Source organism: Eleutherodactylus coqui, chromosome 4, assembly GCF_035609145.1.
Source record: "Eleutherodactylus coqui strain aEleCoq1 chromosome 4, aEleCoq1.hap1, whole genome shotgun sequence".
NCBI classification, from domain to species: Eukaryota; Metazoa; Chordata; class Amphibia; order Anura; family Eleutherodactylidae; genus Eleutherodactylus; species Eleutherodactylus coqui.
This window is the reverse complement of record NC_089840.1, coordinates 66,852,292-66,878,604: the sequence shown is the minus strand read 5'-3', so window position 1 is coordinate 66,878,604 and position 26,313 is coordinate 66,852,292. Positions and strand designations below refer to the sequence as shown.

Below are 26,313 nucleotides of genomic sequence, written 5' to 3'. Positions count from 1 at the left end.
CGGGAATATGCCCCTAAATTCTCATGCCTCAATGCAGATTTTGATGTAGAATTCTACCATTTACAAATCCACATCAGAATCCGCAGCTTAGGCATGAAGACTTTGCTGCAGAATTTTCTGCAGGGTGGCAAATGCTGGTGTGTCCTGCAGAAATATTCTACCCATGTGAAGGCACCCTGAGGATTCCTTCACATAAACTTTTTGTGTAGAGTTTTTTGCCCTTGAAAGCAACATGTAAAAACATCCAGTGATTTTTTTTTAACTGGTTCCAAGTGTTTTTTTTAGAGCTACTTTTTAGGATGCCTTTTTCATACATTTTTTATGTACATTTTCATTCTGGTGTTGTTGTTTTTTTAATATAGAGAAGCCTATGCAAAAATACCATAAAAAAGGCCAAACCTTGTAGAAAAAGATCAGTGACTAAAAAAACATACAAATGTCAATTAAAAAGGCCACCAAAAATTCTGCACTTTTTACTATGTTTTTTTATGATTTCTCATTCACCTATATATAATCTGTGGCTTTTGCACTTTTTGCTAAAAAAAACAAAACATCAAAAAACCCCTGTAAAAAAATCCACTTAGAAGTTTGCATTTTTCTGAAACACGAGGTGTTTGAAACCACCCTTCAAGGGGTTAATATCACGAAGACAACCCCTGTCCGTACACCCGGTTCATATGATCTTACTCCATGGTCCACCCCTATGAGCAGCAACCTTTCTGGTGAACTAGAAGTGTCTGACTACTGCTTCGCAAAATTGACGGCTGCATTCTTAAGGGGTTGTCTCTAGTAAGACAATCCCTTTAACCCTTTCCAATCCACTGTCTGACCTCTGAAGACATTCTGATTGAAGGCTGTACAGCTCCTATGTCGGAAGACGTCTGGCAGGGTGTTCTTACTGTATATTACTGGCCGCTCTGTTGTCGGGGGCCTCTCCAGCATGTCCCATACCGCAGTACTGGCTCTAGCCAGCAGATGGCGCCATTGTGAAATGGCAGAAAGAGAAAGCCTCCTAGGAAACCCTGAATCCAAAATTGGATTGCAAAGGGTTAACCTTCTGAATACTGTAGTTCACTTGTGCCAATGCATGCTCTTCCTATAGTAACTCAAGTCTATGTACAACTCTAGACCATTACTTCCCTGCTCTCTCCCTCTCTTATTTATGCCTTTTCTTCCATAGTCACGCTCCTGTACCCTCTGTGCCTATTCGGACTAGTAGACAAGAAGAACATATGCCTACACTGAGGTAAAGAGGCCCATATGATCCAGTCATTCCATTTCATTTATTTCATTAATTGTAATGGACTGAACAGCCTGACATATCTCTACGAGATAAGTGGAATTACACATTAAGAATGTAAATACGGCTTATCTATCAGCAGTTTACAACTTTAGTTTAATGATTGGTCCTAAATCTTTGCTATAAATTAGTAGAGTACAAACCTCCATCTGCCCATCTTTTCGAATGCTCGGAAATGTTAAATGCCCTGATTGGTTTCTAGCCGTAAACTAAATAACTAAAATGTATCTGAGATAAGGAACTATTTATTATGATACCGAATCCCTTCTGTAATTTATAGGAATATTATTACTAACCAAAAAGTTGTGTGATCACAAAAAAAAAAAGAGCTACCGTATTTTCCGTTCTATAAGACGCACCGGTATATAGGACGCACCCCCGTTTTAGAGCGGGAAAATAGGGGGGAAAAAAATTTGAACTCACCCAGGGACAGCGCAAGGTTAGTGCCGGGTGACGGAGCAGAGGCACGTCTGTGCAGGAGGAAGGAAGGAAGGAAGCCATTTGGTGGAGGTGGGAGCAGCAGACCCGCCGGCGCTCACGACCAATCACAGGTATGTATGGGCGGCAGTGGGGAGGAGACTGGTCGCACATTTGTTTGTGTCATCGGGGGTTTAACACGCAATCGCTCTAACTAAATCGCGATCGCACGTTAAAAACGCGATCGCGCTAAAAATGGCGATCGGAACAAATTTTTTGCACATTCGCTCTATAGGACGCAGCAACTCCCCCCCCCCTGCTTTGGAGGGGGAAAAAGTGCGTCTTATAAAGCGAAAAATACGGTAATTTCTAAAATTCTTAATATTCTTTCTAACAGTCACCACAGCTGCCAGAGGATCTTGTTTTAAAGAAAGTGGAAGTTTTAGGTTGGTCTCTGATTAAATACCGTGAGCCACCCTCGTGCTCTGCAATATGGGGTTCTACAGCACGCTGAGTGTGAGGTGGTGTTCTTTGCACAATACAGAGCCAGCCAACAAAGCCAACCACAGAGCCGCAAAAGTTCTAGCTACAATTCCCTTTCCCAAAAAATGCCTGCAGCGACGATCCTGTGGTACACAGATATAAAATATTGGCACCCAAAATCATACACCCCTGATTACATGTGAAATGTGATATGTTATTATAGTGTTCAGATAACATGTGCCAAACAGATGAATGTGGATCTGCCTTGCCACACACTGGTTTGTCTTTCGACTATCTGAGGAAGCAACACTTTGGGGTACCCGATTCTCACCCTTGACCCTCAAGAAGGTCTTCACTTGGGGGGGGGTCCCTAAGACGTTACTAACAAAGATAGTCTCAGCTATGTGTGCACAGGGCCGGAGTGTGGTACCTGATGAGTGGACAGCTGTGTATTCAAAGAACAGGCTTATGGCCTCCTGCCGACGGACAGATACTTGCTGCGGAATCCGCACCGCGGGTCCACAGCAAATAGAACCCATACCATGCTATGGGAAATTGATTCTTCCTCCACACTTGTGGAAACCAATTGCGGTTTCTGCAACCGGAGGAGAAATTGCAGCATGCTCCATTTTTCTGCCAATGCTCCGTGCACAGCTTCTATTGAAGTCAGAATTGCCAGAAACAAAGGTAAGGGTCAGAACTGGAGAACCCAAACAAACAGGGGCTTTGTCATTATGTCTAATGGTACTAATTCCCTAGGCATCCTCCAAGGATGCCTAATATAGCGGGAAGTGGATAGTGGTTGATGGAGGACCTGTTAGGAATGTGCACACTGGCCATTTAGGTGAAGGGGCGGGTGGATGCACGTGCCCTACGGGCAGAGAGCAGGGTGCCAGCGCTGGAGTAGACACAGCGTACATCATGTGCAAGATGACTCAGACCCGGCAGCAGGTGAGGCAGGGGAGCGACATCGGCATGCCTTGATAACATGATAATATAAGGATAAAATATATGGAGCTACTTAAAGAGAAAGTGTCGCAGTTACTTCTGTTGGTAGAGCAAACACATTCTGACTAGAAAAATATCCTCTTATCCATATTGCAAAGCCAAGTAAGGATTTTTGTTTTGATCATTTTATTTTAAAAATGGGAAAGAGAGGGTTAAACTTTTTTATATTTTCTATGTCTTGTAATAATGAAAAAACTTTATTTGACTTATTTTTTTTAGTCTCCATAGGGAACTTGAACTAGCGAACACAGGCACAGCTTAATAGGCAGAAATACTTAGCAGCCCTGGGGGCCTTCATAATGATCCAGGCTGCCATGACACCAAACAGCACCTCATTGCAGGGGGCCGTTTTGAGGACAGATGGTTTGTGCGTTGTGAGACACAGAAATCATGCATTATTATGAACCCTATTCTTTTAAAAGGGATCATTCAAATAAACAATTTTTTTCCAACGTTGCGGTGTGGCAGAGCTGGCAGACTGGACTGGCAGAGCATCGCACAATGTGAGAGGTGCAAGCGATGTTTGCCCATTAAAAACAATTGGAAACACCCCGCGATCCTCCACTGTGGCTAAAAGCCTTGGCAGAGGATCGCTCCTTCGTGAAGTGATGTGAGGCAGTTTTAATACAAAAACGCATCTGTGGGTACATCGCATGTTGGTGAGCTCGATATCAGGCCCAATATCACACTTGCCCATGTAAAATAACCCTTAACTAATGCGATTGGAGTTTTTTCCAACCACAACTAGGTGTCAGCTGTCCAAGATGGCTGACGCCCATCATGCACCCAAATATTTCACTATGTGACTAGTTTGTTTGGGTTGCAACATATTTAGTATCTGCGACCATAGGGCAGAAATACAGCTGTTCTAAGCATTGTCCCCATCCTGGCATATCACAACCTTAAACAATGGCACCAAACAGTGCCAGTCTGTGTGCCCTGCAAACAGTAATAGCTTTATAAGAGCTTCATCTACACTCACCCTACATTACCACATACATAATGGCAGAAGCAATGTCGAAATGTTGCTAAATATTATCTGTTTCAATGTGCCCAACAGTGCAAGCCATAATGATCTAGGTAAGGCCCCCTGTACATGGGCGGGATTTCTCGCAGAATTTCCGGCCCTTGGAAGCTGCTATAGGATTGCGTTAGAAAACGCAATCCTATGCAGACAGCCGCGATTTGTCGCGTGGAAAACAAATCGCGGTATGCGAGAAATGTCACTCCATGGCCACTGGCTCTGCTCTGCGCATCCGTCGGCTGGGCGGCAGCCGGCACATCACAGAGCTGGAGCCACGGGAGTAGGTGAGTGCCACGCTGGTCCCTGCAGGGGCTCGGGTCAGGTCCCGCTGCGAGAATTCTGCAGTGGGACCTAAAGGTGGAAAGGAACTTGTTATTTGTATAGCACCAACTTATTCCGCAGCGCTTTCAGGTAATTCACCAGCCAGCAAGCTGGGTACTTATTTTACTGACCTTGAAAGGCTGAGTCAACCTTGGAGCCACCTACTTAAACAATGCGGGGATTGAACCTGCAACCTTCAGGTCGTGAAGGTTGCAGGTTCAATCCCCGAGAGCTTAGGATTCCAGCAAGAGCTTAGGACTGCCTACTGCTGCCTTAACACTCTGTGCAAGCCCCAAAAAACAGTGGCAGGCATAATGTATGGCCAAAATATGAGCAGCTGGTTAAACATTAGTAAAACAAAAAGCTTACACTGTGAAATGTATAATATGATGATACGTAAAAGTCATTGTTCAAAGAGGAGCAATGCAGTTTTCTGGACTTTATAGTATGCAAAAATCAGCCTATGTCAAGTATTGTGATAGGATGCTGGGCCCTCACTGCTTGCTCTCTGATGGTGCAGTGATTTACTGAGCTCATAAGTGCGTGTGGCATCTGTGCGATTACACAATTTCAGAGCTGTAATCTCAGTATCTTGTATACACTACATGGAGCTATTACTCTTAAACTAGTGGAAAAATCATTTTATATTTCTTATCTCTGTTCTGTAAGGAACCGTCTTCCTGATCATTTCAGATGTTCTTTTGTGATTCTGTTAGGCCATTATTTTAGAGGGTCTTAAAAATTATTGGGAAACTCATCAAGGTTTCTCTTCAATGTCATATGAATTTATGGCTAAAGCCAATGCAAGGATGATCTTAACCCCTCAGTACCGAAGCCTGCCTGCGCCTAATTTTTCCGTTTTGTTCATTGTTGCATGTCTAGAGCCAGAACTTTTTAATTTTTCTATTGACATAGCCATATGAGAGCTTGTTGGGTTTTTGTTTGTCTTTTTACATAATATTTGAGTGCATTTGGTCAGCACGAATCCAGTCATGCCACGTTTATACAATATTTTTATGTTTTGCTGTTTTTGTACACTAAAAACATTTTTTTTTTAAGATTTGCGTTTGTGCAAACAGCCATAACATTTTGGGCTTATTTATTGTGGGATGTGCTCTAGTCTACATTTATCACATTTTTGGGAACATATAATATTTTGATCACTTATTATTCCATTTTTTTTCTGTAGAGGCAAGATTCACAAAATCTGCAATTCTGGCATTATTTGCTTAATTTGTGTTCACTTCACCCATTGTTTTCAATGGAACCTTAAACGTCATCTCATGGCCCTCGCATGCCGTGTGATGTGCATGTGAGTGCGATGCGATGTTTCCCATTGAAGTCAATGGGAAGCACTTGCGATCCAATCACACGTGTGAAGGTAGCCTAAGGGGGAAAAGGTAGAGTTTTGTTTTTTTTTACTTTTCTCCAACTAGGGGACTTATACCACTAGGGAATTTCACGACTTTTGATTCTTCTTATAATACAATAGCAGTTTATTAGGGACCTTTCACACAGGATGGAATATTCCGCAATAGCGCTGCAAAATATACCTTTCTGCAGAATATTCAGCACCAAAATCTGTACTGCTATTGTGCGAATTTCGATATGTAATTGAAAATAGCAGAATCCTGGCAGCAGTTCTGCATCAAAATCCACAGTTAGCAATGCAGATTTTGGTGTGGAATTCTGGGACGGCATATCCTGCAGAATATTCCATCCTGTGTGAAAGCTCCCATATATAGCCTTTGAAGCTGAGGCAGGGGCTGAGCCTCATTGGACACCACAGCTGTCAGACCTAGAGGCCATCTTCAAGCCTCTGGATGCCATATCAACACATCGTGACCCTGTAATCTCATCGCCAGGGTCCATTCAGTGATAACGGGAGCCCCCTCTTTATGCCAGTCCTTTACATGCCACGATCACATTGATGATGGCATGTAAAAGCTTGAACAGCGGGGGTCAGAGTTTTTCTCCGGTCCTTGCTGTTAGAGCAAGTTCAAGTCTGTCATCCAACAGCCAAGCACCAGCTTCCCCTGGCACAGGAGACCTCTGACAAGCTTCTGATGCAGCATCGTAAAAAGGATTATGCATCAGAATAAAGCCTTTTAACGACCACCATAAAAAGGAGCATGAGTAGTCGTTAAGGGGTTAAAATTCTCCAAACCTTTTCCTTTTAATTTAAAAATCTATTTTTTTTTACAACAAACAAGGCAGTTATCAAAAAGAAAGTGTCACACTTACTTCTATTAGTAGAGTTAATAAATACATTCTGACTAGAACCATAGCCTCTTATTAATATAGTAAATCCTAGTAATGATAGAGATGTTGCTGAGATTTCCTACTGTCACTGCTATGTCAATTCTGGGTAGTTATGTGGACACCCCATTGCCATTTTGTAGTAATTGTCAAGTTCTCATTTTGTTATGGTGCATTTGAGAACACCAAATGGGTCGCCTGCAGTTCATTTTTATTATAAGGATCCCTAAGCTAATTAGAGTGAGTTCCACTCACAGCAATCAGCTGTGGTCTGCATAGCAATTACTTGACAGCAATTCCAGTTCTATTCTCCTGGTATGCCACAACAGTGAAAATTGAGTATTACGTTGTGACAAGTGAAATCAATGCACTATTCACTAACAGCCTAGGTACTCCGGAACAAAAGAAACTCTTTGTAGTTGTTGTCTACTTCATTTTGAAGATGAATGCCGGGAATAGGAACTCCCCTCTATGAACTTAAAGCCACCCTGTCCTAGGACTGCAGGGTGGAGAGTGATCTTAGCTGACAAATTCTGTTTGCAGTGTTCTGCCATGAATCCAATCGACTCTAGACTCTTCTAAGATAGTGGCAGTTCTCCCGCCGATGCAGCCTGTGTGTCGGCAGTTTGAAGCAATTCATGCTACTTTTGTATTGGCTAGTGAGCTGGCCAATCAGACAGCAGATGTAGTGAATTGATAGTTTAACACACTACCAATGCACAGTATGCCTCAGCTAGTCAGAAAAGTGCTTTGGCCATCTGGGGAGACCATAGAGGGTGAAACAAATAGAGGATGGCAGGTAATATTACTGCCCACTTAGGCTATGTTCACATCAGCGTTCCTTTATCTGTTATTATTTCAAAAACAAATTGTGCTATTTGTTCCAGAACAAAAAAAACTAAAGCAAAATGGAACTGAAGTAAACTGAAAGCTTTCAGTTCTTTTGAACACCCATTGAAATCAACGGGGAAAAACCCTAAAATGTTCATTTCAATTTTAATTCCGTTTCTCTGCTCCAAAAACAGAACAGAGATGGAAAAGTTCAACAGAGGCAAAACGCTATTGTGAAAGGACCTTAACTAAACTAAGGCCTCATGTTCATGGGCGGATCGGATTCCGCATGCGGGAGCCCACAGTGGAATCCGGCCCTGCCCGCGGCCAAGGACACTGCGAGACTTCTGTTTACCCGTCCGGGTCTTCTATATTCTTCACTCTCATCAATGTTGTATCTGTTACGTTTGTGTGGGCAAGTGAGCACCGGGCCCAAATGAATGTTACCAAAGATAGGGAACACCAGGTGAAACTATCACCTATTAACCCCTCTCCCTATCTTCTTGGAGAGGAAGTGACCATGGACCTAACAGAGACTGACAATAACTCAGACACTAACCAAGCATCCCTGCCTGCATAAGCAGATGGAATAGCTATAATTAGTACGACCCATTGGTTTGTATATTGGCCAAGATACTTAAGCCCGCAAGCCACTTCAAGGCTCCTCGTTGTCTTGCGGTTCCCTACACTGCCAAAACAACCTAAAGCCAGACTTGCACACATGATATAACAAGACACCAAAAGCTGCACTGAAAAGGCAACAAGACACAATTCATACAGCAAGACAGCAAGCTGCACCACAAAGGCAACAAGACACAATCCACACAGCAAGCTGCGTGTAAATTTCTGTGTGGCAATTCCACCTGCGGCTCCTAACCCCGAGATTTGCCAGCCATGTGGAAGAGATTTTGCAAAAATCTTGTGCACTTGGGGCGGCCAATCCGTTGTGGCAAAGCCAGGCGGAAACGGACATGCAGCGCGGAATGTAATTCCGCGGCATGTCAATTCTTTTTTCCACTGCCGCCTCACTGCTCTCTATGGGAAGAGAAAGCCGGAGAGGAATGCTGGCGGCCGAACCGCTCCAAAACCCGCAACGAAATGCCACGAGTTTTGAAGCTGCGGCTCACTTGTGGAAATCTTGCGGTTTTCTGGTGGGGCCAAGCTGCGAGATTTCCTCAGGATTTCCATCTCGTGCGAACCCAGCCTAAATATATGCTTTTGCTGTCTAACAAGGCAACCTTCACAGACCAATCACCTGTCATTCAGAAAACTGCTGTCATAAAGTTGACTATGGTGGAAAAAAGGGTTGATGACGACCTACATTTGGACCATCTTTCCACTATTTAATTTCATGTATTGTTGTGAATGTGCACAGTTTTGGAAGCTTGGAAATGAAGGGACATTGGGTCTATGAGAAGCAGGAATATAAATCCAGGTCTGGCTAAATTCCCCTTTAAATTTTTTTAGCACAAGTGATATATTTTCATTAACATAGCAAGATTAATTACACCATGTAGCAATGTGCTGCCACCCAGGGCCCATATAACACTGGCAATGAAATACAATTAAAAATGGAAGGAATCAGGGGACTTATTTCATTTCTGTTGTAGCCTAATTAACTGAGGAAATACGCTGACTTAGTTCTTCTAGAAGTTATTTAGATCAAGAAAAAACATATTTAAGGCTAAATCCTCAGAGGCTGTTTGTATAAAACAATTATGTCGCAACTGGAATGACAATTATAGTTATTTCTCTTTTACTGCAACTTTTGGCATTTTACAGGCTCTATCCCTGCTACCTTTCTAAATTATTTATATTTCTCCAAATCAACAATAAACCCTACTTCTAGCCTAAATTCTCCCCAAATGGATTTAGACATATCCACAACACCAGGAACTGTTCCTTATAGGATCATTCCAGTGAAAACATATTTCTCCATCCCTGCCCCCCCCCCCCCCCCCCCCCCCCACACACACACACACACCTGATTGCCTGTCACACTTTGGAGGCTTCCTCTGTGTATTTCAGTCACTTCCCTGCAGTGCAGCCTGCTTATCAGGTACCATCTTGAGAGTGAGAGATTTTAGTTTCACTTTCACATCTATCCCATGATGCATCAGCACAGCTATACCAGTGGCCATATGATTTCTTCTTTCAGGGGGTATAGTTTAATCATCATTACCTTCTATAGTCACTTAAATAAGCTACAGACCATAAGTATACAGTCGGTAGTAGGAGCTGTGATCTCCTCCATTATAATTGTGTGACAGGAGGTGTCTGAGCATTGTCAGTAATTGTAACAGGAATGCCTGTGTTCCCCTGCAGGCAGGACCCGTGGAAGCTGCATGTGACAACATCGCACAGACTGAGAAACTGACTGAATTTGAGAACACATTAACCTAAGAAAATCTCATCTGGTCAGAATTGAGATCACATGACGATCTGCAGAAAAACAGGCGAGGAGTTTCAGATAGAGAGTCAGGAGTGGTATCATCCTTAAGGAGAGCATCTAGAAGGTGAGTGAGGAGACTTAAGGCCCATTTACATTAGACGAGTGTCATCCCTGTATCCCCGCGCTCCCGTGCTCCTGCACAGCTGGCTCGCACACGGAGCGGCCAGCAGGGGGGCGGGGCAGCGCAGGAGATTTCTCTCCTCTAGCTCCCCCGCCCCTCTCCATTCACATAACACAGGGGCCGTTCGCTATGGAACAGCGGCTGTTTAAACTGCACTATAAGCAATGATCATCATCGCTCATCTTTTAGCAGCCCAAAAGATGAGCGATGATGATCATCGCTCATCGTGCAGTTTAAACAGCTGCCGTTCCATAGCGAACGGCCCCTGTGTTATGTGAATGGAGAGGGGCGAGGGAACGAGAGGAGAGAAATCTCCCGCACTGCCCCGCCCCCTGCTGGCCACTCAGTGTGCGAGCCAGCTGTGCTAGCTCCCATGCAGGAACACTCTTAGGCTGGGTTCACACTGGGCGTATTCCCGCCAGAAATCCCGCGGTTTGGCCGCAGCAAAAACCGCGAGATTTCCGTCAGGAGAACCACCGCGGAAAAACCCGCGGCGGCTTTGAAGCGGCCCAGCCGCTCGCTTTTCCGTTGCAGACGGCGCTCCCATAGAGGAGAGCGCGGCCGCGACAAAAGTAAACAATAAATAGACATGCTGCATCTTTTGAAACGCAGCCGCGGTTTCAGCCGGACTTACCACAGCGGATTGGTCGTCCCGTGTGGACGAGATTTCTGAGAAATCTCGTCCACATGGCTGGCTAATCCCGAGATTAGCGGCTGCGGGCGGATTTGCCGCGGCAAATCCGCCCTGTGTGAACCCAGGCTTAAGATGGTGCAGGAGCACGGGAGTGCAGGGATACAGGAACGAGTGTCGGGCATCGTTTGCCCGACACTCATCCAATGTAAATGGGCCTTTATAAGTCTATTCATGCTCCTCTGGGAAATATATGCAAATGGAGGATGGAACAATACCTCTGCAGCGCCACCTATTGGCTATCAGCATTCCTGCAAATCAATGTCCAACCCTTTATACAGGTCTTTGGAACAATGATTGGGAATTAAAAACCAAGCCAGAATCCATACAGAGACAGCTGTTTCGGAGTGTTTGCCCCTCATCAGTGTGCAGTAGGATTCTGGCTTGGCTAGTGAGAGGCCTGTGATGTGAGTCTGGAGGGGAATCACTCATTATAATTTTAGATAAAGAGAAATGACTAATTGGGGTAACAGTATCCGATTTATATACTGGGGTAAATAGCTACATCATGAATAAAATAAATCATTGAAGTGGACCTTTAAAGGGGTTGTCCGAGGCAAATAAAAATCCATAGAAATCATGGAATGTCATAAAATGACAAAATATTATTACTAGAGATGAGCGAGCGTACTCGGAAAAGCACTACTCGCTCGAGTAATTTGCTTTATCCGAGTATCGCTGTGCTCGTCCCTGAAGATTCGGGTGCCGCTGCGGCTGACAGGTGAGTCGCAGCGGGGAGCAGGGGAGAGCGGGCGGGAGAGAGGGAGAGAAAGATCTCCCCTCCGTTCCTCCCCGCTCTCCCTTGCAGCTCCCCGCTCCGTGCCGGCACCCGAATCTTCAGGGACGAGCACAGCGATACTCGGATAAAGCAAATTACTCGAGCGAGTAGTGCTTTTCCGAGTACGCTCGCTCATCTCTAATTATTACTCATGTGGAAATTCCAGCATCGCAGCTCTGGAGGTCCTGCAAGTCTTTGTTTTCGCTCTGCAGAGATGATATCCAATGAGTGGATGTGCAGACAGTCGCAACGTTATCACTGCAGGATAGCAATAGAGAGCACTGGAGCATCAGGGGTTTTCAAGTGAGTAATATTTAGAGCTTTTTTTACGCAGGATTACCTGACGTGGACTGTGTGAAAAAAAAACTCATTGCATGCCTCATTCTGATCCTTTTATAGATGAGACTCGTCTATCCAAGTCAATAGGGATAGAAAAAAGGACAGCACACAAATGGTCCATTTTTTAAAAATATGCAAAAAAAAAAGAATTTGGTTTGTTTCAGCTGTTTTTCAGACGTGAAAAGTATATAGCACACAGAGTAAAAAAAAAACGGCCACACAAACTAAATACGGACCGAATATGGAAGCCACACAGAGCTGCAGACAGATAGAAAAAAGTTCATTTTTTTGTGAATGTAACACAGACTTTTTTTTACACAAGTGTGCACCTAGCTTTATTTTGCTATTGTATGGCATCCCCTGCTTTCTGATGATTTTTAATTGTTCCAGAAAATCCCTTTAAGGACACTTCACATGAGCAGAACACTAGTACATTTCTGCGCCTTCGTTACAGCCACAAAGTCCTGGCCCAACCATAAAGGTGTATTTACACACAAAGATGATTGCTCAAAAGATGGTTTTCGAGTGATCATTTTTGTATAAACTGCTATTTGGTACTAATGCCTATTAGTACCAATTAGCGTGTGAGCCACCAGAAGCTTTATTCAGAGAACAGACCACCCGCTGTTCTCTGAATAAATTCCCTTTGTTCTGCCAAGGGGCTGACAGCTGAGACAATGTAATCAGCACTTCCCAGGATGAACACAGTGTGCGGTCTTTCTTATCAGCTGTTCTGCGGAATGATGGATTTCAGGTCGAACTGAAATTCATCGTTCGGCAGATAAGTGAAAGATGGGCACATTTACATGCAACTATTATTGCTCAAAAGATGGCTTTTGAGCAAATTTTGAGCGATAATCATTGTGTCTAAATGGGCCAGAAGTAGAGATGAGCGAACGTACTCATCCGAGCTTGATATTCGTGCGAATATTAGGGTGTTCGGGATGCTCGTTACTCGTAACAAGTACCACGCGGTGTTCCGGTTACTTTCAGTTTCCTCTCTGAGACGTTAGCGCGCTTTTCTGGCCAATTGAAAGACAGGGAAGGCATTACAACTTCCCCCTGTGACGTTCAAGCCCTATACCACCCCCCTGCTGTGAGTGGCTGGGGAGATCTGATGTCACCTGAGTATAAAAATCGGCCCCTCCCGCGGCTCGCCACACATGCCTTGTGACTTAGCTGAGGGAAAGTACTATCGTGCTGGAGCTGCTGTAGGGAGAGCGTTAGGAGTTAGTGTAGGCTTCAAGAACCCCAACGGCCCTTCTTAGGGCCACATCTACTAGTGTGCAGTACTGTGTTAGCACAGTATTTTTATTTTTTTTTCCAAAATTGGATCTGCAGAGCATTGCGCCCTGCAATAGGGACAGAAGTGGGGGTTAGGCAGGGAGAGTGTTAGGAGTTAGTGTAGGCTTCAAGAACCCCAACGGTCCTTTCTAGGGCCACATCTATCCGTGTGCAGTACTGTCCAGGCTGCTGTTAGCAGTGTTGCATTTTTTTTTTTTTTCTCAAAACCGGCTGTGCAGAGCATTGCACCCGGCATTAATACTACAGGGATAGAATTGTGTAGGCAGGGCCAGAAGACATACATTATTCATTGAATACACGCAGTGTGGGTGTTCCTTGTAAAAAGCAGGGAAAAAATTCTATTTGGCCTGCCTCTTACAGTACTCAGGGCTCTGTGTACGTGTGTGCTGTGCGCTGAACGTTCAGAAGAAATAAGACGCAGTCAGCTACGTTTTACCGCAGGCGTGCGGCAATTTTTTTCCTGCATGGGAAATCCCTGATCTGCTGTAGGTAGCGAATTACTTTGCATCACTGCAGTTCTGGGACAAATTGGCAGGGCCACAACACAGTTATTAAACTTAGTATTCATTGAATACACGCAGTGTGGGTGTTCCTTGTAAAAAGCAGGGAAAAAATTCTATTTGGCCTGCCTCTTACAGTATTCAGGGCTCTGTGTACGTGTGTGCTGTGCGCTGAACGTTCAGAAGAAATCAGACGCAGTCAGCTACGTTTTACCGCAGGCGTGCGGCAATTTTTTTCCTGCATGGGAAATCCCTGATCTGCTGTAGGTAGCGAATTACTTTGCATCACTGCAGTTCTGGGACAAATTGGCAGGGCCACAACACAGTTATTAAACTTAGTATTCATTGAATACACGCAGTGTGGGTGTTCCTTGTAAAAAGCAGGGAAAAAATTCTATTTGGCCTGCCTCTTACAGTACTCAGGGCTCTGTGTACGTGTGTGCTGTGCGCTGAACGTTCAGAAAAAATCAGACGCAGTCAGCTACGGTTGACTGCAGCCTTGCGCCAATTTCTTTCCTGCCTGGGAAATACCTGCTCTGCCACAGTTAGTAACTCTGCAACAGTAAAGTTCTGTGACAGTTTTGCAGGGCCGCAACACAGTTATTAAAATTATTATTCAGTGAATAGACGCAGTGGGCCTATCCTTTTAAACAAAAGGGAAAAAAGTCTATTTGCCCTGCCTCTGACAGCCGTCAGGGCTCTGGGTACGTGTGTGCTGCGTGGAGAACGTAAAAAAATCAGACGCAACCAGCTACGGTTGAGTGCAGCCTTGCGCCAATTTCTTTCCTGCCTGGGAAATACCTGCTCTGCCACAGTTAATAACTCTGCAACAGTAAAGTTCTGTGACACTTTTGCAGGGCCGCAACACAGTGTCAGTTATTAAACTTATTATTCAGTGAATAGACGCAGTGGGCCTATCCTTTTAAACAAAAGGGAAGAAAGTATATTTGCCCTGCCTCTGTCAGTCCTAAGGGCTCTGGGTACGTGTGTGCTGCGTGGAGAACGTAAAAAAATCAGACGCAACCAGCTACGGTTGAGTGCAGCCTTGCGCCAATTTCTTTCCTGCCTGGGAAATACCTGCTCTGCCACAGTTAATAACTCTGCAACAGTAAAGTTCTGTGACACTTTTGCAGGGCTGTGACACTTTTGCAGGGCCGCAACACAGTTATTAAACTTATTATTCATTCACTAGAGGCAGTGGGCCTTTCCTTTTTAAAAAAAGTTAAAAAATTATATTTGGCCTGCAGGCTTGCGCCAATTTCTTTCCTGCCTGTGAAATCAAATCACTGCTAATACAGCATGCTGAGGGGTAGGGGTAGGCCTAGAGGACGTGGACGCGGCCGAGGACGCGGAGGGCCAAGTGAGGGTGTGGGCACAGGCCGAGCCAGTGCGGTGTCCAGGGGTAGAGGCAGGGCCAGACCGAATAATCCACCAACTGTTTCCCAAAGCGCCCCCTCGCGCCATGCCACCCTGCACAGGTCAAGGTGCTCTACGGTGTGGCAGTTTTTCACAGAGACGCCTGACGACCGACGAACTGTGGTGTGCAACCTTTGTCGCGCCAAGATCAGCTGGGGAGGCACCACCAACAGCATGCGCAGGCATATGATGGCCAAGCACCCCACAAGGTGGGACGATGCCCGTTCACTGCCTCCGGTTTGCACCACTGCCTCTCCCCCTGTGCCCCAACCTGCCACTGAGATCCAACCCCCCTCTGAGGACACAGGCACTACCGTCTCCTGGCCTGCACCCACACCATCACCTCCGCTGTCCTCGGCCCCATCCAGCAATGTCTCTCAGCGTAGCGTCCAGACGTCGCTAGTGCCACAGTTTGAGCGCAAGCGCAAGTACGACGCCACGCACCTGCACACTCAAGCGTTAACCGTGCACATTGCAAAATTGATCAGCCTAGAGATGCTGCCGTATAGGCTTGTGGAAACGGAGGCTTTCAAAAGCATGATGGCGGCGGCTGCCCCGCGCTACTCGGTTCCCAGTCGCCACTACTTTTCCCGATGTGCCGTCCCAGGCCTGCACGACCACGTCTCCCGCAACATTGTACGCGCCCTCACCAACGCGGTTATTGCCAAGGTCCACTTAACAACGGACACGTGGACAAGCACAGGCGGGCAGGGCCACTATATCTCCCTGACGGCACATTGGGTGAATTTAGTGGAGGCTGGGACAGAGTCAGAGCCTGGGACCGCTCACGTCCTACCCACCCCCAGAATTGCGGGCCCCAGCTCGGTGGTGGTATCTGCGGCGGTGTATGCTTCCTCCACTAAAGCACCTTCCTCCTCCTCCTCCTCCAACGCAACCTCTGTCTCGCAATCAAGATGTGTCAGCAGCACGTCGCCAGCAGTCGGTGTCACGCGGCGTGGCAGCACAGCGGTGGGCAAGCGTCAGCAGGCCGTGCTGAAACTACTCAGCTTAGGAGAGAAGAGGCACACGGCCCACGAACTGCTGCAGGGTCTGACAGAGCAGACCGACCACTGGCTTGCGCCGCTGAGCCTCCAACCGGGCATGGTCGTGTGTGACAACGGCCGTAAGCTGGTGGCGGCTCTGCAGCTCGGCAGCCTCACGCACGTGCCATGCCTGGCCCATGTCTTTAATTTGGTGGTTCAGCGCTTTCTGAAAAGCTACCCCCACTTGTCATACCTGCTCGGAAAGGTGCGCCAGCTCTGCGCACATTTCCGCAAATCCCACACGCACGCTGCCACCCTGCGGACCCTACAACATCGGTTTAATCTGCCAGTGCACCGACTGCTGTGCGACGTGCCCACACAGTGGAACTCTACGCTCCACATGTTGGCCAGACTCTATGAGCAGCGTAGAGCTATAGTGGAATACCAACTCCAACTTGCGCGGCGCAGTGGGAGTCAGCCTCCTCAATTATTTACAGAAGAGTGGCCCTGGTTGGCAGCCATCTGCCAGGTCCTTGGAAAAATTGAGGAGTCTACCCAGGTGGTGAGCGGCGATGCTGCAATCATTAGCGTCACCATTCCTCTGCTATGCATCTTGAGAAGTTCCCTGCAAAGCATAAAGGCAGACGCTTTGCGCTCGGAAACAGAGCCGGGGGAAGACAGTATGTCGCTGGATAGTCAGAGCACCCTCCTGTCTATATCTCAGCGCGGTGAGGAGGAGGAGGAGGAGCATGAGGAGGAAGAAGATGAGGAGGAGGGGGAAGAGACATCTTGGCCCACTGCTGACGGTACCCATGTTGCTTGCCTGTCATCCTTTCAGCGTGTATGGCCTGAGGAGGAGGAAGAGGAGGAGGAGGAGGATCCTGAAAGTGATCTTCCTAGTGAAGACAGCCATGTGTTGCGTACAGGTACCCTGGCACACATGGCTGACTTCATGTTAGGATGCCTTTCTCGTGACCCTCGCGTTACACGCATTCTGGCCACTACGGATTACTGGGTGTACACACTGCTCGACCCACGGTATAAGGAGAGCCTTTGCACTCTCATTCCCGAAGAGGAAAGGGGTTCGAGAATGATGCTATACCACAGGGCGCTGGTGGACAAACTGATGGTAAACTTCCCATCTGACAGCGCTAGTGGCAGAAGGCGCAGTTCCGAGGGCCAGGTAGCAGGGGAGGAGCAGAGATCAGGCAGCATGTACAGCGCAGGCAGGGGAACATTCTCCAAGGCCTTTGCCAGCTTTATGGCTCCCCAGCAAGACTGTGTCACCGCTCCCCAGTCAAGGCTGAGTCGGCGGGAGCACTGTAAAAGGATGGTGAGGGAGTACATAGCCGATCGCATGACCGTCCTCCGTGACGCCTCTGCCCCCTACAACTACTGGGTGTCGAAGCTGGACACGTGGCCTGAACTCGCGCTGTATGCCCTGGAGGTGCTTGCTTGTCCTGCGGCTAGCGTCTTGTCAGAGAGTGTGTTTAGTGTGGCTGGGGAAATCATCACGGATAAGCGTACCCACCTGTCAAACGACAGTGCCGACAGGCTTACACTCATCAAGATGAACAAAGCCTGGATTTCACCAGACTTCTCTTCTCCACCAGCGGACAGCAGCGATACCTAAGCAATACGTAGGCTGCACCCGCGGATGGAAGCATCGTTCTCTCTCACCATCCAAAACGGGGACATTTCTGCTTCATCAATCTGTGTATAATATTCCTCCTCCTCCTCCTGCTCCTCCTCCTGAAACCTCACGTAATCACGCCGAACGGGCAATTTTTCTTAGGGCCACAAGGCTCACTCATATAATTTTTCTAAACAATTTTTATATGTTTCAATGCTCTTAAAAGCGTTGAAACTTTAACTTGAACCAATTTTTAGTTAAACTGGGCTGACTCCAGGCCTAGTTACCACTTAAGCCACATTAACCGAAGCGATTAATGGGTTTCACCTGCCCTCTTGGTTGGCCATGGCCAATTTTTTTGATGTACATTAGTACTGTTGATACAGCAATTTTTGTGGGCCCTCGCCTACAGTGTAATCAAATGAATTTTTAGCCCACCTGCATTACAGCTGACGTTACATCCGCTGTGTTGGGCAATGCAATGTGATATTTCTGTGTACCGCCGGTGGCTTCCTGGCACCCACCCATGCTGTGGGTCCACAGGGAATTATAAATGCATCTGATTCCACTTGTAAAGAACCCCAGTCTGACTGGGGCATGCAGTGTGGGCCGAAGCCCACCTGCATTAAGCACGACATTACTACCTCAGCTGTGTTGGGCAATGCAATGGGATATTTTTGTGTACCGCCGGTGGGTTCCAGGGAGCCACCCATGCTGTAGGTGCACACGGAGTTTAACCTACATGTGTCCACTTGTAAAGAACCCCAGTCTGACTGGGGCATGCAGTGTGGGCCGAAGCCCACCTGCATTAAGCACGACATTACTACCTCAGCTGTGTTGGGCAATGCAATGGGATATTTCTATGTACCGCCGGTGGCTTCCTGGCACCCACCCATGCTGTGGGTCCCCAGGGAATTATAAATGCATCTGTTTCCACATCTAAAGAACCCCAGTCAGACTGGGGCATGCAGTGTGGGCCGAAGCCCACCTGCATTAAGCACGACATTACTACCTCAGCTGTGTTGGGCAATGCAATGGGATATTTCTATGTACCGCCGGTGGCTTCCTGGCACCCACCCATGCTGTGGGTCCACAGGGAATTATAAATGCATCTGTTTCCACTTGTAAAGAACCCCAGTCTGACTGGGGCATGCAGTGTGGGCCGAAGCCCACCTGCATTAAGCACGACATTACTACCTCAGCTGTGTTGGGCAATGCAATGGGATATTTTTATGTACCGCCGGTGGGTTCCAGGGACCACCCATGCTGTCGGTCGACAGGGACTTCACAATAGGGAGTTGTACCTGCCTGTGTCTATGAATTAAAAAGCCCGGTCTGACTGGGGCATGCAGACACCTTGACAGAATGAATAGTGTGTGGCACATAGGTTCCCCATTGCTATGCCCACATGTGCAGCTCCTGATGGCGGTGGCACAGGATTCTATTTCTCATTGCTTCTGTACAGCATTGTGGGCTATCGCCCCGCCCCTTTTAAAGAGGGTCGCTGCCTAGCCGTGCCAACCCTCTGCAGTGTGTGCCTGCGGTTCCTCGTCATGGCAGACGCACTTCTAAATAGACATGAGGGTGGTGTGGCATGAGGGCAGCTGAAGGCTGCGCAGGGACACTTTGGTGTGCGCTGTGGGGGGGAGGGGGGGCGGTTGGGCAGCATGTAACCCAGGAGAAGTGGCAGCGGAGTGTCATGCAGGCAGTGATTGTGCTTTGTTGGAGGTAGTGTGGTGCTTAGCAAAGGTATGCCATGCTAATGAGGGCTTTTCAGAAGTAAAAGTTTTTATGAGGGGGGGGGGGCCCACTCTTGCCGCTATTGTGGCTTAATAGTGGGACCTGTGAACTTGAGATGCAGCCCAACATGTAGCCCCTCGCCTGCCCTATCCGTTGCTGTGTCGTTCCCATCACTTTCTTGAATTGCCCAGATTTTCACACAAGGAAACCTTAGCGAGCATCGGCGAAATACAAAAATGCTCGGGTCGCCCATTGACTTCAATGGGGTTCGTTACTCGAAACGAACCCTCGAGCATCGCGAAAAGTTCGTCCCGAGTAACGAGCACCCGAGCATTTTGGTGCTCGCTCATCTCTAGCCAGAAGTCTAATGCCCCGAAATAACATCTTCATATACGCCTACTATTATATTAATTAAAGGGGTTGTCTCACGAAAGCAAGTGGGGTTATACACTTCTGTATGGCCATATTAATGCACTTTGTAATATACATCGTGCATTAAATATGAGCCATACAGAAGTTATTCACTTACCTGCTCCGTTGCTAGCGTCCCCGTCGCCATGGATCCGTCTAATTTTGCTTTCTTCTGGCGTTTTTAGACGCGCTTGCGCTGTGCGGTCTTCTTCCTGGTGAATGGGGCCGCTCGTGCCGGAGAGCTGGTCATCGTAGCTCCGCCCCGTCACGTGTGCCGATTCCAGCCAATCAGGAGGCTGGAATCGGCAATGGACCGCACAGAGCCCACGGTGCACCATGGGAAAGGACCCGCGGTGCATCATGGGTGAAGATCCCGGCGGCCATCTTGGTGAAGGAAGAAGTAGGAAGAAGGAAGACGTCGCAGCGGGGATTCAGGCAAGTAATATGTTTGTTTTTTTTAACACATTCATTGGGGTTGTCTTGCGCCGAACGGGGGGCCTATGGAAAAAAAAACAAAAAAAACGTTTCGGCGCGAGACAACCCCTTTAAGGTTATTAGATTTGCAGTCAGGCCAAAACTTGGAGCTGTAATAGGGTCCCGAAAATGCACCTGTATTATGTTTGTATGAAATGAGCCTAAAGCGATGCTACTGTTTCTATAATTAAAAGTTCTACAATTTTCCACAACACCTGCTGTATCAATTCCTCACAGTTTTCAAGATCTCTGCTTGTAATCATTAAAGTAAATGACAGAAAGCCTGAAAAACCATTCTGGGCTGTTGCACGGTGTATGGAGCTGTGCTAGGTCCGGCATGGAGTGGCTCCAGGAAACATCTGTTCAGTGGAGGTGCCTAATATTGGATCCCTGCCAGCTTTTTATTGATGATCTATCCCTAGGAATGGTCATTAACAAAAAAAAGGCTGGAAAACCCATTAAATAAGGTTATAATTAGTGTTAAGTGAATGGAACCAGTAGAATTCTGTTATGGGTCAAACTTTGCTAAAAGCCCATATAATACTCTCAGAGTTACACAAGACTTTTATGACTCCTAACACAATCTTATACATCTATTTTAAGGGTTTTGGTGAACTTCTGGTTCGGTTCAAACTAAACTGAACTGAACGCAAAAGTTCGGCAAACCAGCCAAACCAAATTTTTCAAGAGTTCTCTCTTTGTATTAATATCCATACATGAACTTTAAACTGATGAAACATTCCTTTAAAGGGGTTGTCCCGCGCCGAAACGGGTTTTTTTTTTTTTCAATAGCCCCCCCGTTCGGCACGAGACAAACCCGATGCAGGCATAAAAAAAACAAACCGTCCAGTACTTACCCGAATCACCGCGCTCCGGCGACTTCTGACTTACCTTGTGAAGATGGCCGCCGGGATCTTCACCCTCGGTGGACCGCAGGTCTTCTGTGCGGTCCATTGCCGATTCCAGCCTCCTGATTGGCTGGAATCGGCACGTGACGGGGCGGAGCTACGAGGAGCCGCTCTCCGGCACGAGCTGCCCCATTCAGAAAAGAAGAAGACCGGACTGCGCAAGCGCGTCTAATCGGGCGATTAGACGCTGAAAATTAGACGGCACCATGGAGACGAGGACGCTAGCAACGGAGCAGGTAAGTGAATAACTTCTGTATGGCTCATAATTAATGCACAATGTACATTACAAAGTGCATTAATATGGCCATACAGAAGTGTATAACCCCACTTTGTTTCGCGGGACAACCCCTTTAAGGCAATAAAATTGAGAATTGTATATTAGGTTATCTTCTGACGTCCCATAGATATGTGTGAATGCACATGGCAGAGGCATATCCAGCATAAAATACAATTATTTGCCGTATTTGGTTTCTAGCACTAGTATTATGTTTTTAATTGGTTTTGGTTTTCAGGGACTCGCATGACCCTGTCTGTCTATCATGGATGTTTTTATACTACTTAATCGAATACACAAAAAGCAACCTCTAATTTAATCTTAGTTACATGCCTAAGTGAACGGCAAACATAACCACTTAGTAAATTGTGAAGCATTTCTTCCCAGCCCCCTCTGTTCACCCATCCTAAACTTTTTAGAACAAAGGCCTGAAGTGCAATAAACTACTAAGTAAAACAAAGGGCAATGAAGGAAATGTGTATGTAAGAGCATTCAGATGCCATGGATACATTGACTAATAACAATATGACATGTTCTGACCTTCCTTTCAATCAGTCTGCAGCCTGGATCTGCATAAACATATTTGATGATGTTGTGAGCACAAACTTCTCTGTGCTAAGATTCTTTTTTCAGCATTGTTTTATTGTGATTTTCTGCTGAAAATCTTACATTACTCGAATTTTCCTAGAACATACATTTAATCCATAAAAGTATCCCTTCACAGTGTAGACCAGATTATTAAAAAACACATTTTTAAAATAATTTTGCTAAAAATATAGCCCACATGGGGCGCACTAAACAAAACAAACAATAAATTCAGCCTTTCGGGACTATGTGATAAGACTACAGTTGAGAGAACATACTCTGCCGAGCTTGATGCTCGTTCGAGTATTAGCGTACTCGATGGTGCTCGTTACTCGAACGAGCATCAAATCGTGTTCGACCCTGCCCCAGTTTCTGGCTCCTCCCCGCTGTGACTTGCCGGTTTTGGCCCCTCCCTGCCGCGACGCAGCGCTCATCATTGGCAAATTTTTTGTCAGGCAGGAAAGAGAGAGAGAAAGAGAGAAAGAACACGAACCAAGAAAGAAAAAAAAAAGCTCGAGACCTGGCGTCCCACATACAAAAATGCTCGAGTCTCCCATTGTAGTCAATTGGGTTCGTTACTCGAATAGAGCTCTCGAATTTTACGAAAAGCTCGACTCGAATAACGCGGACCCGAGCATTTGGGTGCTCGCTCATCACTAGATAAGACTGTTTCCCCCTATTAGTCTATCAAAATAGTTAAACTAATAGAACACCTATTCTGTATCAGCGGAACTGAATTGGTTTTCCATCAGTCTGTTGATTCATGGTAGAAGTTCACTAGGTGCAGAGTGATTGGGTGAGGTTGTCCATCAACTGCACTAATTTCATGAAGACAATTTTTATACTTTGTATGTAGCTTCTTATTTCAGGAAAACACTTTTTGTACTTTATATATAGCTTCAACGCGTTTCCCCGTTGATTATGCGGATCATCAGGAAGTGAACTTAATCCCTTTTGTTTGGGTTTGATGGTAATTACAAAAATTATTTGGCTCTGGTTATAGCCAATCCGCACATTGGCGATCTTGTGCGTCAATTCACTTAGTCTCACAAATATTGTTGGGAGCTGATGTAGCGTGCCGTTTCTCAAAGATTTGGAAGAGTCTATATTATATGTTATATGCCTTAAAGGGGTTGTCCCGCGCCGAAACGGGTTTTTTTTTTTTCAATAGCCCCCCCGTTCGGCGCGAGACAAACCCGATGCAGGGGTTTAAAAAAAAAAAACGGATAGTACTTACCCGAATCCCCGCGCTCCGGTGACTTCTTACTCACCTTGCGAAGATGGCCGCCGGGATCTTCACCCACGGTGGACCGCAGGTCTTCTCCCATGGTGCACCGTGGGCTCTGTGCGTTCCATTGCCGATTCCAGCCTCCTGATTGGCTGGAATCGGCACACGTGACGGGGCGGAGCTACGAGGAGCAGCTTTCCGGCACGAGCGGCCCCATTCAGAAGGGAGAAGACCGGACTGCGCAAGCGCGTCTAATCGGGAGATTAGACGCTGAAATTAGACGGCACCATGGAAACGAGGACGCTAGCAACGGAGCAGGTAAGTGAATAACTTCTGTTTGGCTCATATTTAATGCACGATGTATATTACAAAGTGCATTAATATGGCCATACAGAAGTGTATACCCCCACTTGCTTTCGCGGGACAACCCCTTTAATGCTGATTGCCTGTCTGGCTGATCAATCTTTAACTCTGGTTATTTAGCAGCCGTATCTTGTATGTTAGAGGTATTACACAGATTGCTCTAAGTGCTTGGGCAACCTGATATAAAGTACCCTCCAATATTAAGACATAGGACTCTTCAATCTTTGTACTGGCTTGCTGTTGCTGATTACTGCAATTTAGCTATCCTTGCTGATCTGATACATTTAGGTCAAAAACTCCTCAGCGAGGTAGTTCATTCTATACTAGCTAATGCCAAAACCTGCTGACCCAATAGGGAATGCCTCCCATCTCCAGCAGAGTTTCTTCCCCCCAGAGGGTTTAGATAAATAGTAAGAAAAGAAGGTAATGACTCACAGCCTCAGTGGTAGGCCAGAGTGTGAATAAAAGTATTAATTACAGTTGTCATTAAATGTGTCACCATTTGTTGTGATTTAATCCTAAACGTCTAAGTGATAATGCCACTGAAATGCCAGGTTACACATACTGAGCAGCAAAAGATCAGGCAGTGCAATGCAGCTCTCAATTTGTTAATGATGTGCTACAAGTATATAGTTATATTAGAAGCATACATTCTTGATATAATGCAATACTGACACTATTTGTAAAACATTGTTACCTAAAAGCTGGTTAAAGAACAGAAAATGAAGGTATACAAACTTACAATATGAAATTCATCCTATCTATCTATCTCACATCTATCTATCTCATATCTATCTATCTCATATCTATCTATATATCTCATATCTATCTATCTCATATCTATCTATATATCTCATATCTATCTATCTATCTATCTATCTCATATCTATCTATATATCTCATATCTATCTATCTCATATCTATCTATATATCTCATATCTATCTATCTATCTATCTATCTCATATCTATCCTCTATCTCATATCGATCTATCTATCTCATATCGATCTATCTATCTATCTATCCTCTATCTCATATCTATCTATCTGTCTATCTAACTATCTCATATCTATCTATCTATCTATCTATCTACCTCATATCCTTTTATCTATCTATCTATCTATCTATCTATCTGTCTGTCTATCTATCTCACATCTATCTATCTATCTCATATCTATCTGTCTCATATCTATCTATCTATCTATCTACCTCATATCCTTTTATCTATCTATCGATCTATCTATCCTATCTATCTATCTATCTATCTATCTATCTATCTATCTATCTATCTATCTATCTATCTATCTGTCTATCTATCTATCTCACATCTATCTATCTATCTATCTATCTCATATCTATCTATCTCATATCTATCTATCTATCTATCTATCTATCTATCTATCTATCTACCTCATATCCTTTTATCTATCTATCGATCTATCTATCCCATCTATCTATCTATCTATCTATCTATCTATCTATCTATCTATCTATCTATCTATCTATCTATCTATCTGTCTATCTATCTATCTCACATCTATCTATCTATCTATCTCATATCTATCTATCTATCTACCTCATATCCTTTTATCTATCTATCGATCTATCTATCTATCTATCTATCTATCTATCTATCTATCTATCCCATCTATCTATCTATCTTTAGTTTAATTTTTGCTATTATTTTATTTACAAACAGCAAAAAAGGACAATTTCATAGGCAACGGAAGCACAGAAAGGGTTAGTGTATTGCATTCTATGGTAATCTTTTCACTGCCCACTTTACAATAGCACTATCAGCTTAGCGTACTTGGCAAAGTTTACAGAGCAGCAAGACAAACCTTCGATCCTGTGATAAATTTAGGCAGGTCTCCAGTGCCTCCATGATAAATTCTCTTCTTCACACCTTCCATGTTCAAACCTATTGCTTCCTCCATTGTGCCTGCTATCTGTGGATGAAAATGGATTCAGACTGTGAGATTAACCTTTATATAGAGATAAGGAAGGATCTACGAAACTGCCTTCAAGGCATAAGACCTGGGGATTGAACAGTCTTAGCACAGATTGCCTGACTTAGTGAGGGAAGCTTGTGTTCTTATATAAGCAATATTTCAAAATGTCTTTCTGTGGCATAGGGAAATATTTTCTATGTAAGCAGGTTTTCTTGTCTTGGCCATGTGGAATTCCCGAGAAATAAAAGGAAAATGATTTGGATACATTTATTGTGGTAATGTAGACAGCAGCATAGTTAATTCTATATGTATTGGTCCGGATTTAGGAATAAGAAAAATCTGTATCAAGGCCAATAGCAGTAACAAGATTGTTAAGGGCTCCAGTAAAATACTATCGATGACAAATCATCAGGATTGGTCATCAATAGTTGATTGACCGGGGTCCGTCGCTCGGGACCCCGACTGATCAGCTGTGTTATCAGTGCTGCAGTAACACAGAGGTCGGAGTGAAAGCCTCT

At 45.4% G+C, this 26,313-nt stretch overlaps 1 protein-coding gene across 1 annotated transcript in view; it reads right to left on the bottom strand.

Moving 5' to 3' along the window:
* The window catches only part of AIPL1 (aryl hydrocarbon receptor interacting protein like 1), a 68,062-nt gene extending 42,282 nt beyond the window's left edge, over positions 1-25,780 (bottom strand). Inside the window, exon 1 of the mRNA XM_066598600.1 lies at positions 25,685-25,780. Coding sequence (XP_066454697.1) covers positions 25,685-25,780 — 96 coding nt within the window. The remainder of the gene's footprint in view (positions 1-25,684) is intronic.
* Positions 25,781-26,313: the final 533 nt, after the last annotated feature.